The following is an 11,409-nucleotide window of genomic DNA, read 5'->3' on the forward strand; positions in this document are numbered from 1 at the left end:
AGCCCTGCCATGGCAGGGACACCTCCCACTGTCCCAGGCTGCTCCAGCCCCAATGTCCAGCCTGGCCTTGGGCACTGCCAGGGATCCAGGGGCAGCCCCAGCTGCTCTGGGCACCCTGTGCCAGGGCCTGCCCACCCTCCCAGCAAGGAATTCCCTCCCAATATCCCATCTAACCACCTCTAAATCATGCAATCAGTGCCCAGCAAGCAGAGATCCTACACAAATAAGCAGGGAAATCTATAAATATTAAGAGTTTCATGCTACAGCATTCTTCCCTCTTTTTGCTGAATATTTTTTGCTGAATATTTTTCATGTCAGAAATTCCTCCTCTGTTTAACACCTCAAGTTCCTTTCAGTGGTGTTGGAACCCAAAGTGCAGGGAGTGTTTCTCTGCCTGTCCTCAAGGACCCATCCCCCCTGGAAAACACTGTTTTTAACCTTCGTCCATGGAGAGGGCTGCCAAGGCTCTGGGATGAATTAGAATCTACAAGGGTGGGAGTTAGCTGGTAGTATAATACATAGTTTAGAGATTTTAGGTTTATTAGTACAGTAAGTAGATGAAGGCAAGATGGAGGATCCCTGGGGTTTGTCAGGTCTCTTCCTTCTTCTTCACCTACTCCATTTTCTGCAGTGTTGGTAGCACAGAGTGATTGGTGAGGAAAGGCTGCAGCACAGGCTGTGTGACAGGACAGTTCATTAGGCATTGGTGGAAGAGTCAAAACAATGCACACTTTTAGTGACCATTGCTCAGTTTACCTTTAAAAGGCCTTGAGTTTTCCTGCATTTGCCTTTTGGTATCTGCTCTGCTTCACGCTGTGCTGTTGGCATTTAAGTCACTGATAAGATACAATAAACAGCCTGAAGACTGAGAAGATGCGAAAGTCCCGCTCATCTCTTATTCCTGGCAAGGACTTTCTCCCCCATCTGGGGAGGACATTTGGGGGTTGGGACCCTTCACAAGTGGGAACCAGAGGATGGAAGGTACAGACAAAAAGGCAAAGCCAGGAAGTCACAGAATCCCAGACCGGTTTGGGATGGAAAGGACCTTCAAGTTCACCTTGTTCCATGGGCAGGGACACCTTCCACTGTCCCAGGCTGCTCCAAGCCCCATCCACCCTTCAACACCTCCAGGGATGGGACAACACTGTGAAAGTGCATTTTTCACATTTCACCCACCTCTTCTTGGTCCACGTCCTCAGGCTCCACGTGCAGCTCTGCCAGCCCCGCTGCCAGCTCCGTGCCCTCGCTGCCATCCCTGGCCCCGGGGGGCTCCCTGGGGCTGGGCAGGCGCGGGATGGGGGGCACGGGCCGGGCCCCTCGCAGCCTCCCCTGGGGCACCGGGGGTCTCCCCAGGGGTGCCCTCAGCTGCAGGGATTGCTTCTCCAGAGGCAGGGAGGGCTTCTCCAGCGCCAGGGAGGGCTTCTCCAGCGGGCTATCCCCTGAAACACACAGGGACTGTCAGGGCTGGGCAAGGACAGCACCAGGACAAACTTTACATCTCACTTCTGTGTCCACAAAACCCCTTGTGCCACGGAATGAGTGTTAAAAACACACTTGTGCAGGCTCAGGTACCAATTTATTCCACTTTTAGTGTCTCCTTCCTTTAGGAAAATATAAATCAGTGTTTCATGCATGTGCATCCCAACATAGAATTAAAATAGCCTCAGCTGGAGGAGGCCCACAAGGATCATCAAAGTCAATGCACATGTCCTTAGTCCCTTTAAAAAGTAACTAACTTTCTTCATGAAGAGAAAAACACTCATCTCCACACTCCCCTGGAAGCTGCTGTAACAACAAAGGTACTCCAAAGAACCAGAAAAAAATCAAAATGCGTATGCAAAACCTGATAAGTGATAAATACAATAATAAATAATAAATACAATAATAAAGCAAGTGATAAATACATCTACAAGGCAGAGTCACATTGCAGGACAGGCAATTCCCAAAGCATTCAGCTGGAAATTTTCCACACATGCACAAAAATATGGGTCTCAGTGAAGATAAAGTTTCCAACAGGCCTCTTTAATCAGTGCAAAATTTGGTGTGGAAACTGTTACTTTATTTCAGAAGCCTCCTGAGTGATTAGGAATCAACCAAAACAGAGAGCAAAGCTGTTTTTACCCAGGGGGTTGGAACTGGATGAGTTTTAAGGTCTCTTCCAACCCAAACCATTCTGGGATTCCATGATTCAAATAAAGAAGCAAAAAGACAAAATGCACTGAGTAACCCTGTTCTTGCATGTGTATGAACCAGGGTATGAACACTAACAGGTGTTTCTGTACTGACTTTCCCTAAAAGTGCTCCTCTGGGGGTTTGTTTTAGTTCAGTTTGAAGCCCCTGAGATGTTGCTGAGAAGAAAAGCAGAGCTGTAGCATATTTTGCTTTATGACAAATCCAAAGGCTCCACTTTTGAGGAGAAGCCTGCAGGGATGTGACCAGTGAAGCCATCAATCAATCAATCAATCAATCCACCCCTCCCATTCCTAACTGCACCTGGGGCACTGCCCAATTCCCTCCCACCTGCCTCTGTGGATTTTCTGACCACTGAAAAATCACTCAGAAGACAACCCCCAAATCCCTTTTTATCACACTGAGAACGTTCCCACCTGTGTTTTCTCCTGGCTTTTGGCTGAGCAGCTGCTTCTGGGACCCAGGCTTAGGCAGCCCTTCGAAGCTTCTGAGAGGCCAGGAGCTGGAGAGGCTCATGGGATCCTCCTGGGACTTCCTCGGGGAGGCAGCTGGGGAGGAGAGGTGCTTGGGGCTGTTCCTGGGGGATGACAGGGGGAAGGAGGGCAGGATGAAGGTGCCCTGGCTGGCACTGGGACCTTGGAAGGACACGGTGGGCTCTGCCTGAGTGCAAAAACTTCTCTGGGTCTTGCTGGAAAAACTGAGGCTGGAACAAACTGAACAAAGGAAAAGAGAACAGTACTTGTGGTAACTGGCTCTTGTAATAATAATTTATAATGAAATAATGCACCACGAGAATGATTTCCAGTGAAATAATGCACCATAAAAATAATTTCCAGTGAAATGATACATCATTAGGATAATGTCCCATGAAATAAAGCACCATTAGGCAGCCAAAGCCTGAAGGCTTTGCCCAAGCAAGCAGACAAACCAAACAACTTCATTCTGCAAATTGCACTCCCCCTCCAAATGTGAGTTTAAGCCTTAAAACTATTTCTCTGGCATGTTTTGGAGAACTCTAGTTCAAACAAAAGAGTGATGCAAGTAGATCAAACACTGCTCTGATTCTCCCACAGCAGCACCTTTGCTCTAACACCCCGACACAGGCAGAGATCAAAGGTGGGGCTGGAAATTAACAACCACAAATTAAATTACACAGGAGGAGCCATCTGGAGAGGGACTGAACAACCTTTCAGTAACAGTTTTCATTTCTTAGGGAAGCAAAGGAACAAAGAGACAACTCCAAAGTGACATGCCCTGCCTTAGGCCACCGGCAGCAGCCACATACCTTTGTCCTGCTGACAGTCATTTAATCCCAAAAGCTGTAAATCAGAGTCCACACTGCCACTCTTCCCACGTGCCTGTGGGTATCCAAGTGTCCCACATTTCCCTGAAATCTGGGGCTGATGAGAGCCCACAGCACCTTTCAAAAGGGAACACAAAGAACTAAATCAATACTTCACACGTGGTGTCCACCAAAGAATACCCACTGATACTTCATCGGGAATAGAGACTCTGTGTGGCTCTGAGTGTGAAACCCAAACTCACTCCAAGTACTTAATTCCAGAGTCTCTAAGCAACCTCACAGAGCAGCTCCGAGGGAAAAAGGGAAAAGGACTGGCTGCTCTTCCAGGGCACTGCTCCAGCTGGGAACTGCAGGGAGGCAAAAGAACCCCCTGGAACAATCCCCTCTTTGAGCTTGTGACAGTGAAGGGGAGCAAACACCTTAAAACCCAAACCACGGCGAGCGAGCAAACTTGGCAAGGCCAGGATTCCTCAAAGGGGACAAGGGCAGAACCCAGGGCCATGGGGACACAATCACTCAGGTCTGGTCTTGCCCAGGCTTTTCAGCCCCTTGTGGCTACTAAAGCACTAAAATCTGTTTTGCCTGGGCAGCTCCAGCACGTCCCTGTGCCCCCACTCACCAGCACCACGGGCAGAAGGCTCCGAGCTCAGCTCCACACTGGGCTGCAATAAAGTCCTGGAAGCTCTTTTCCTGCTCAAAAATAACTCTTCACTGGCTGGGATTCCTTGGGAGGGCCGGAGCTTCGGGGAGTGAAGGAAATCATTGGATGCAGAGAATTGTAGGGAAAAGCAAAATAAACGGTGTGTGAAACGAAAGCACAGTCCTGCTCCGGGCAAACAGCACAATGACAAACATTTTGATACAAGTTTTACTTTCCCAGCTACCCAATTTTCAAATACTTCAAGCATTTTAGCTGTTTTCCAGGTCTTACTAAAATACAGGTTAAAACTACTCACACTGAAAGGGGAAAAAAGCCCAAGAAAATTACCTGGTAGAGAATTGCACTATTTTAAAAATTAAATTTTAGAAATTAAACACTGACCTTTTGAATTATGTGCTTTAGATGGGGAAGGGTTTAAACAGACAACAGAACCCCAAAATCCCAGAATGGAACAGTTTCTTGCAAACCACACACGCCAGAGTCAGTCTAAAAGCTGTACCTGGCAACACCAGCAGCTTTTACTGAGAACTGGCCACAGGTAGGGAGAAAATATCAATAATACCAGTATTTAGCAAAGAAAAGGTCATGCTTTAAATAAATTTCTGATTTAGTTAGTAAAATCAGTGGTTTAAATCATTCCCAGGCTGTATTTACTCTGCTCTCCTCTTTCACAGAGCAGGCGGCACACAGAAGAGTCTGAGCAGAAATGGAAATATTTATTTATTCAGTAGTGGGAGGAGCACCACAAGGTTCAGCCTCAAAACTCCTTTATCCAACATCCTGGTGTTCCAAATTCGGTGTTTATCCCAATTCCCCTGGTGAATGGGCGAATCTGTAGTCTAACATATCCACAACAAGTTTATAAGTATATTTTATTTTTTTATTTCACTGAATTTCTCAGTTCACCACAAAGATGGGTTCTCAGACTGGGAAAACTCCTGGAATACGGAACTGCAGCTTTCCATGAGCCTATAATTCCATTATCTCCTAAAGCCAGCCTGGCCCACACAGCCCAGGTTGTGCTGGACAGGGAGAGACCCCTGGGATAGCTCCCAGATGTCCCAAACCTTCCCTGCTCCAGGAGAAACCTCAGGGTGACTGAACAGATTGTCTGCCAAGTTCAGTGCCTGGGACACACAAACAGCAGCCAAAGGCTCTGGTTGAACATCTTTGAGGGGTTAATTAATATTGCAATGGGGTTTCACAAAGGCATCACACAATGAAGCAAAGGAATGGATGGGATTCTCATTGGGATGAGAATCATGACAATGAGCAGAAACTAATTGTTCTTAATTCCTTATAACATTTACTGTGTCACAGAGAAGCTGAGAAATAGAACTGGTTGTGGAATATAGAGAAAAACCTCAGAGTTCCAACAAAACCTCCAGGTCCTTTCCAAGTAAAGAGGAGACACCACATACACATCCAAGCCAAGAGAAATTCCATCTCCATATCCTACCAACAAGACTCCTCTTGGAATAATAAACTTTCCAATTCAAACTTTTTAATTACATATTCCCAATTCTTTTTTGACTGTTCCTCTTAAAAATGGAAACTTTCACTCACACATGGGTACCTGTGACAGGAAGTAAATAAGGGAAGCAGCAACTTCCCTGGTTTTCCATCCAGTGCTTTAAAAAGCAATTCCCAGAGGGAGCTGAGCTCCAAGGCCCACAGCTACATGGACATCAGCTCCTGGAGGAAACACTTCCCTGGGCCTGGGAGGGGTTTTGTGCTTAACAAATTGGCCAAAATGTTGGTTTTGCTTACAAAACCATGCTCGGATTTACTGTCAGCATTTCCCAGGCTCCAGCGGGATTGATGTCCCAGCCTCCAGCCTGAAGCAGCCTAAGCAAAGCCACCAAAATGCCCAAAAGCTGAAAACTTGACATCAAAATTCCCTGACAGCCAGAGCTAAAGGTTTTCAATCACCCTGCAGGGATTAGGCTCTCCCTGGAAGGATTTTGGGACAAGTGCTTAAAGCACACAAGGGAAAACTTCAGGAGCCTCCATCCAAACCAGGCTCTGAGAGACACAGGAGGAAAAGAACAGCAGGAAAATGAAGTGGATTATTCCAGGTAATGACAAGCTGGGATAAAAGAGGTGAGACCTTGGCATTCCTGCTCCTGTGATCAGCAAACATTTTCCATCCACGTATCCTCCAGTCCATAATGAAATATTCCTTGTACAAATCACCACAGCCTGGTTTCAGCTGGGGTTGTGGGAATTTTCTGCTTAGGAGCTGGTACAGGATAAACTTTCATCCCGTTTTTCCCTACAGATAAAGCAGTATGTGCAGAAGGAGCAAATTCCAACACTGCCATGACTGTGCAGCTTTGCTCAGCTGTTCCCATCACAGCTCCAGGAGTGAAAACTCTGCTTCCTTGTACACAAATTATAATTACAGCATTGCAAATTCACTAAACACAGGCTTGAGGGTGGTGGGAAATAAAGCAAACCCAAGGCTGCCAGATGCTTCCCTGGAGCAGATGACAGATCCCAGCAAAGGGATTTCTCAAAAGAAAGGGATTTCCTTTAAATTCCACGAATGCTGGAAAATACCTGAATCCATCCACCACAGGAATTGTTAACTTGGTTATCAAAGCACAGCCTGTGAGAGTGGCCCATCAGGGAATGGTTTGGGTGGGAAGGGACCTCAGAGCCCACCCAGTGCCAGCCCTGCCCTGGCAGGGACACCTCCCACTGTGCCAGGCTGCTCCCAGCCCCAGTGTCCAGCCTGGCCTGGAATCACATGCAAACATTCCCTCCTGCATCCCTTCCCTGTGGAGCTGTGCCACTGGATGACACTAAAGGTGCTCCTAATCCAACACCAGCAGCATCAACAACCTGCTCCCAGGGAAGAGACCAGCACCACGCAAAGACAACAATATCCCCCTAAAATCCTCTCCCAGCTCCAGAAAAACCAGGGCTCAGGTCCCAGAGGGACACCGCAGCTCCCAAGGAAGGGACACCTTTATCTCCCACAGACTGGGCACCCTCTGTGTCCCTCTGATCCTTGGAAAACAAAGAGGTCTTGTTCCATAAATCTGATTTCCCAGGGCATTTGAACCCTTGGAGGCCTCCACAAAGCCCAGCTAGCAAGCTCTCCAGCTATCAGATCAATATGGAAACGAGGAGAGTTCCACACAGTGTAGCCAACACCGCAGTTAGGGGAGATCCCAGAGTTCACATGAACTTTGTGACAAGGCTTAAATGTCCAGTGAAATGTTCAAACGCTCTTGCTCCCCCCAAAAGGAACCTTTGGGTACCAAAAGGTATCTCCAGCAGCAGGGCCAGGGCTTGCAGGGTCTGTGTGTCCCAGGGTAACTCTTACCCAGCAACAGCCAACATTCAAACCTGCCCTTGGACACCTGAACACCTCCAGGGATGGAGAATCCACAGCTCTCCGGAGAAGCCAGACAAACCCCTGAAGTCGATGTGCCTTATCTACCTTTTATTTTTAGTACACATTAACTTACACATGTTTTACTCACATCTTATCTGATCAGGAAAGTCTAGACACAGCCTTGGACAATCACTGTGTAACATGACCCTAAAAATATTGGCAGGGAAACAGCTTTAAACATTAAGCTACTTTCATGCATCCTTTCAGTCACTGAATGACTCCAAAAGTTAATTTTTAAGCAAAATCATTTCAAAGGAATGTCTGAATTAATAATTAATATCTGACACGTACAGAAACAAGTGGACTGCCTGAGATTCACGCATGATAAATGCATTTTCCTGACTGAAGGAGTTAAGGGCAGATCCAGGGCTAACTTCCCACACACCCTGACTGCTGAATGCCCCAGGGACAAGAGCCTGACTTACACAGCTCCTGGAATGTCTTCATCCCAGCCCTGGCCCTGCACAGACACCCCAACAACCCCACCTGGGCATCCCTGGCAGCGCTGTCCAAACGCTCCTGGAGCTCTGGCAGCCTCGGGGCCGTGCCCATTCCCTGGGGAGCCTGGGCAGTGCCCAGCACCCTCTGGGGGAAGAGCCCTTCCCTGATCTCCAGCCTGAGACTGGCACAGCTGCAGCTGCTCCCTCAGGTCCCTCTGGTCACCAGCATCACTGGACAAACTGTCCCCTGCCCCAGAGAGCTTCAGTCAGATGTGATGAGACAAAGCACAGGATGTGAAGAAGGAGCAGCAAAGGTGTCAGCTACAGCAATCAGGTAAATATTCCACTATTAAACCACCCCGATGTTTTAAGTTTCCTTTGCAGTAACTGGGGTCTGGCCAACAGGACTCCAGTTCATCCTGTGCCAAATCAGGTTGCCATGGCTGGAGGGCAGGGATGGATGGGAGATTGGGAATTGGGAATTGCTGGCTGGGAGGGTGGGGAGGGCCTGGCACAGGGTGCCCAGAGCAGCTGGGGCTGCCCCTGGATCCCTGGCAGTGCCCAAGGCCAGGCTGGACATTGGGGCTGGGAGCAGCCTGGGACAGTGGGAGGTGTCCCTGCCATGGCAGGGGTGGCACTGGGTGGGATTTAAGGTCCCTTCCAACCCAAACCATTCTGGGAATTGATGATTTCCCCACCTCTAAATGCACTTTACACACCAACCAAACAGAACCCATAAGCTGATTGCTTTCTCTCCCTCCCTGCAGGGGAGGAAGAAAACTCCTCCCACTGTACAGGGATAAACACAACCACATGTACAAAAGGTTCATTCCTTTCCAGAGCCCCTCCCTGACTTCCTTGGAGAGGGGCTGTTCCAGGCAGGGAATGTTCCCCCTTCCCAAGCCCCAGCCAGGTGTTGGTGCCTGTACTAACTTGCTTTTTATTCACAGCTGCAGAAAAACACCACCAGCAGCAGCAGCAGCACAGGGCTCGGCCCAGCCTCCCAGGAGAACACTGGCAAATAACTGGGTTTTTTACAGGCTGTATTAGTTAATACCGAAAAACTGTCCCAAAGAGGAAACCCTCCTTGCTCCAGAGGTGTTTCCTACACATCTTCTTGTCCAGACCCTGTCTGTAGATATCCCAAGGGAACTTACTGCCTGATTCATCAGCTCGGGAAGACACAGATGTCTTTAGGAGCCTCAGGAAAGGTAACACAGGCACCAAGGAGAGGGATGAGCACGTCGGCATTCCAAGTCTGGGCATGAACGTCAAGGTTTGACAGTACAGAGACATTCACTGAGTTTATTTTGTTAAGAGCCTGCCCCACAGCCAGGCTGCAGAGGAGCACTCGCTGTCCATGACCTCATCCAGCACAGCAACAAGTTACCAAGCAACTGAGAATTAAAATCTGAGTGCGTAAATGTGGCACTGAGGAATCTCCTCTGCACAGCCTCTGATTTCCTGAGGATTTCTGTTTGCTTCAGCTCCCACACAGGAGATCAAGTTACGATAAATCAAACGTGTCCACTTTAAAAAAACCCCCCAAAACACAACAGAAAAACCACCACACAAAGATACACCTCCACGTGTGGTATCCAAAACACGTCACAGAACCATTGGCAAAGGAAAAACGACCTGGACAATTTTCCAGAGGTTCCTCCCCTTTCCAGCTGCCGACGTGGTCAGTAGGTGATTACACCCAAACTCAACCAGAATCGTTATTCCAGCCTGACCTGGAATTTTTCCTGCTCGGATCAGCCCAAGGAGCAAGAGCCACCCAGGCATTTGGCAGTGCCCAGGTTTATCCCAGAGCGCCCTGGCTCACCCCACCCCAGAGCTCTGCCTTCAGAGCCTGAGCTGAAGGAATTGCTCAGTTTTCCTCCAAACAGGAAAGCCGCTGCAGTCAGTCCCAGGCTCTCCAACGCAAACATACAAATAAAGGATGCCTTCCCCACTTCTGTGCTCATTCCCAGAGGTTCACCTGTCATCGCTGACATGGCAGAGTCATGACACTACTGTAGGACCTGAGAAGCGACTCAGGGAGTCCAACAAACCTCAAAAAAAGATTCATATATTTTTTTGTAAGTGATAGGTAGTCTGGTAAGTTACTTGGTTGAATCTGACATAAGGAATTCCCAAATTTACCCTCCCAGAGCGATTTGACTGTACAGATCCATGGAACAGCAGCCATATCTCCAAATATCTCTCACTTAACAAGCCTCTGACAACTTTCCCTCCTCCCTTTAGAAATACCTTAAGGATAAAGGCACCCAGGGAGTTACATACCTGCTCCACACCCTTCGTGACAGGCATCCTGACCGCCGAGCCACCTTCCCTGTCCGCAGCCAGCTCGTTCTCCCAGGGCAGCTTGTTTTTGCCTCTGCCGGCACTCAGGACTCTCCTGGGGCTCAGTCCCCGCTCGGCACACGCGGGGCCGTGCAGCGCAGCCTGGCCGGCGGGGTGGCCGCAGTGGCTGTGCGCGCTCCGGCTCCTGCTGCCCATCAGCAGCCACTCGGTGTCGGCTCCGGGCGGGTGGCAGGGCCCGCGGCAGTGGCCGGAGGAGGACAAGGGCACGCCGTACTCCACGAGTCCCTGCTCGCCCAGCCTGGGCAGCACCTTCCTGGCCAGCCGGGCTTGCACGGCGTGCACGACCCCCGCGCCGCCGGGCCGCAGCTCCACGGCATCCAGGGCGCGGAGCAGCGCGCCGGAGTTGCCGGGGCCCAGCGCCGAGGCCAGCGCGGCGAACGCCTCCATGGCAGCGTGCCGGACCCGGCGCTTCGCGTCCAGCAGCGCCGGCGCCAGCGCGGCCGCCAGCCGGGGCAGGTCCAGCTCGGCGGCGGGGTAGGCGAGCAGCGCGGCGATGCACGTGTTGAGCAGCTCCTCGCGGAGCCGGGCGCTGCGGTGCCGCAGCAGCCGCTCCTGCAGCAGCAGGCGCAGCACGGGCCGCGGGCCGGCCGCCGCCATCAGCCGCAGCAGCAGCCGGGCGCCGTCCCGCCGCATGGCCGGCTGCGCGTCCCCGAGCGCCCGGGCGGCCGCCAATACCAGCGGGGCCAGCACGGCGGGGACGCGGCGGCCGAGGCGCAGCGCCAGCAGCCGGGTCACCTCCAGCGCCCCCCGCGCCACCGCGAAGTTGGGGTCGTGCAGCAGCGTGTCCAGCAGCGCGATCAGCCCCACCACGGCGGCGGCGGGCGCGGCGCTCAGCGCGGCCGGGCTGGAGCCCTCCACCGCCCGCCGCAGCTGCTCCACGGCCTGGGCACGGCTCCGGTAGTCCTGCCGGTCCAGCAGCCGCGCGCGGAGCTCCGGCGGCACCAGCGACAGCTCCGGCCCCTCTGGGGGAGCCGCGTCCTCCTGCGGGTCGGGGGGCTCCGTGTCTTCTTGCGGGCCGGGGGGCTCCGTGCCCGGACCG

The 11,409-nt window shown here is 51.1% G+C and overlaps 1 protein-coding gene across 1 annotated transcript in view; it reads right to left on the reverse strand.

Annotated features, from left to right (window-relative positions):
• TOGARAM1 (TOG array regulator of axonemal microtubules 1) overlaps window positions 1-11,408 on the reverse strand; it is a gene marked incomplete at its 5' end in the record, with an annotated part of 33,422 nt that extends 22,014 nt beyond the window's left edge. The window contains 5 exons of the mRNA XM_042047829.1: window positions 1,177-1,439; window positions 2,607-2,903; window positions 3,476-3,610; window positions 4,113-4,233; window positions 10,290-11,408. Coding sequence (XP_041903763.1) covers window positions 1,177-1,439; window positions 2,607-2,903; window positions 3,476-3,610; window positions 4,113-4,233; window positions 10,290-11,408 — 1,935 coding nt within the window. The remainder of the gene's footprint in view (window positions 1-1,176; window positions 1,440-2,606; window positions 2,904-3,475; window positions 3,611-4,112; window positions 4,234-10,289) is intronic.
• Between the last annotated feature and the right edge of the window lies 1 nt (window position 11,409).

The sequence above is a fragment of the Corvus kubaryi genome, unplaced genomic scaffold, assembly GCF_017639235.1.
Source record: "Corvus kubaryi isolate FWS band 111438036 unplaced genomic scaffold, C.kubaryi_AGA036_p1.0 66, whole genome shotgun sequence".
Classification (NCBI taxonomy): domain Eukaryota; kingdom Metazoa; phylum Chordata; class Aves; order Passeriformes; family Corvidae; genus Corvus; species Corvus kubaryi.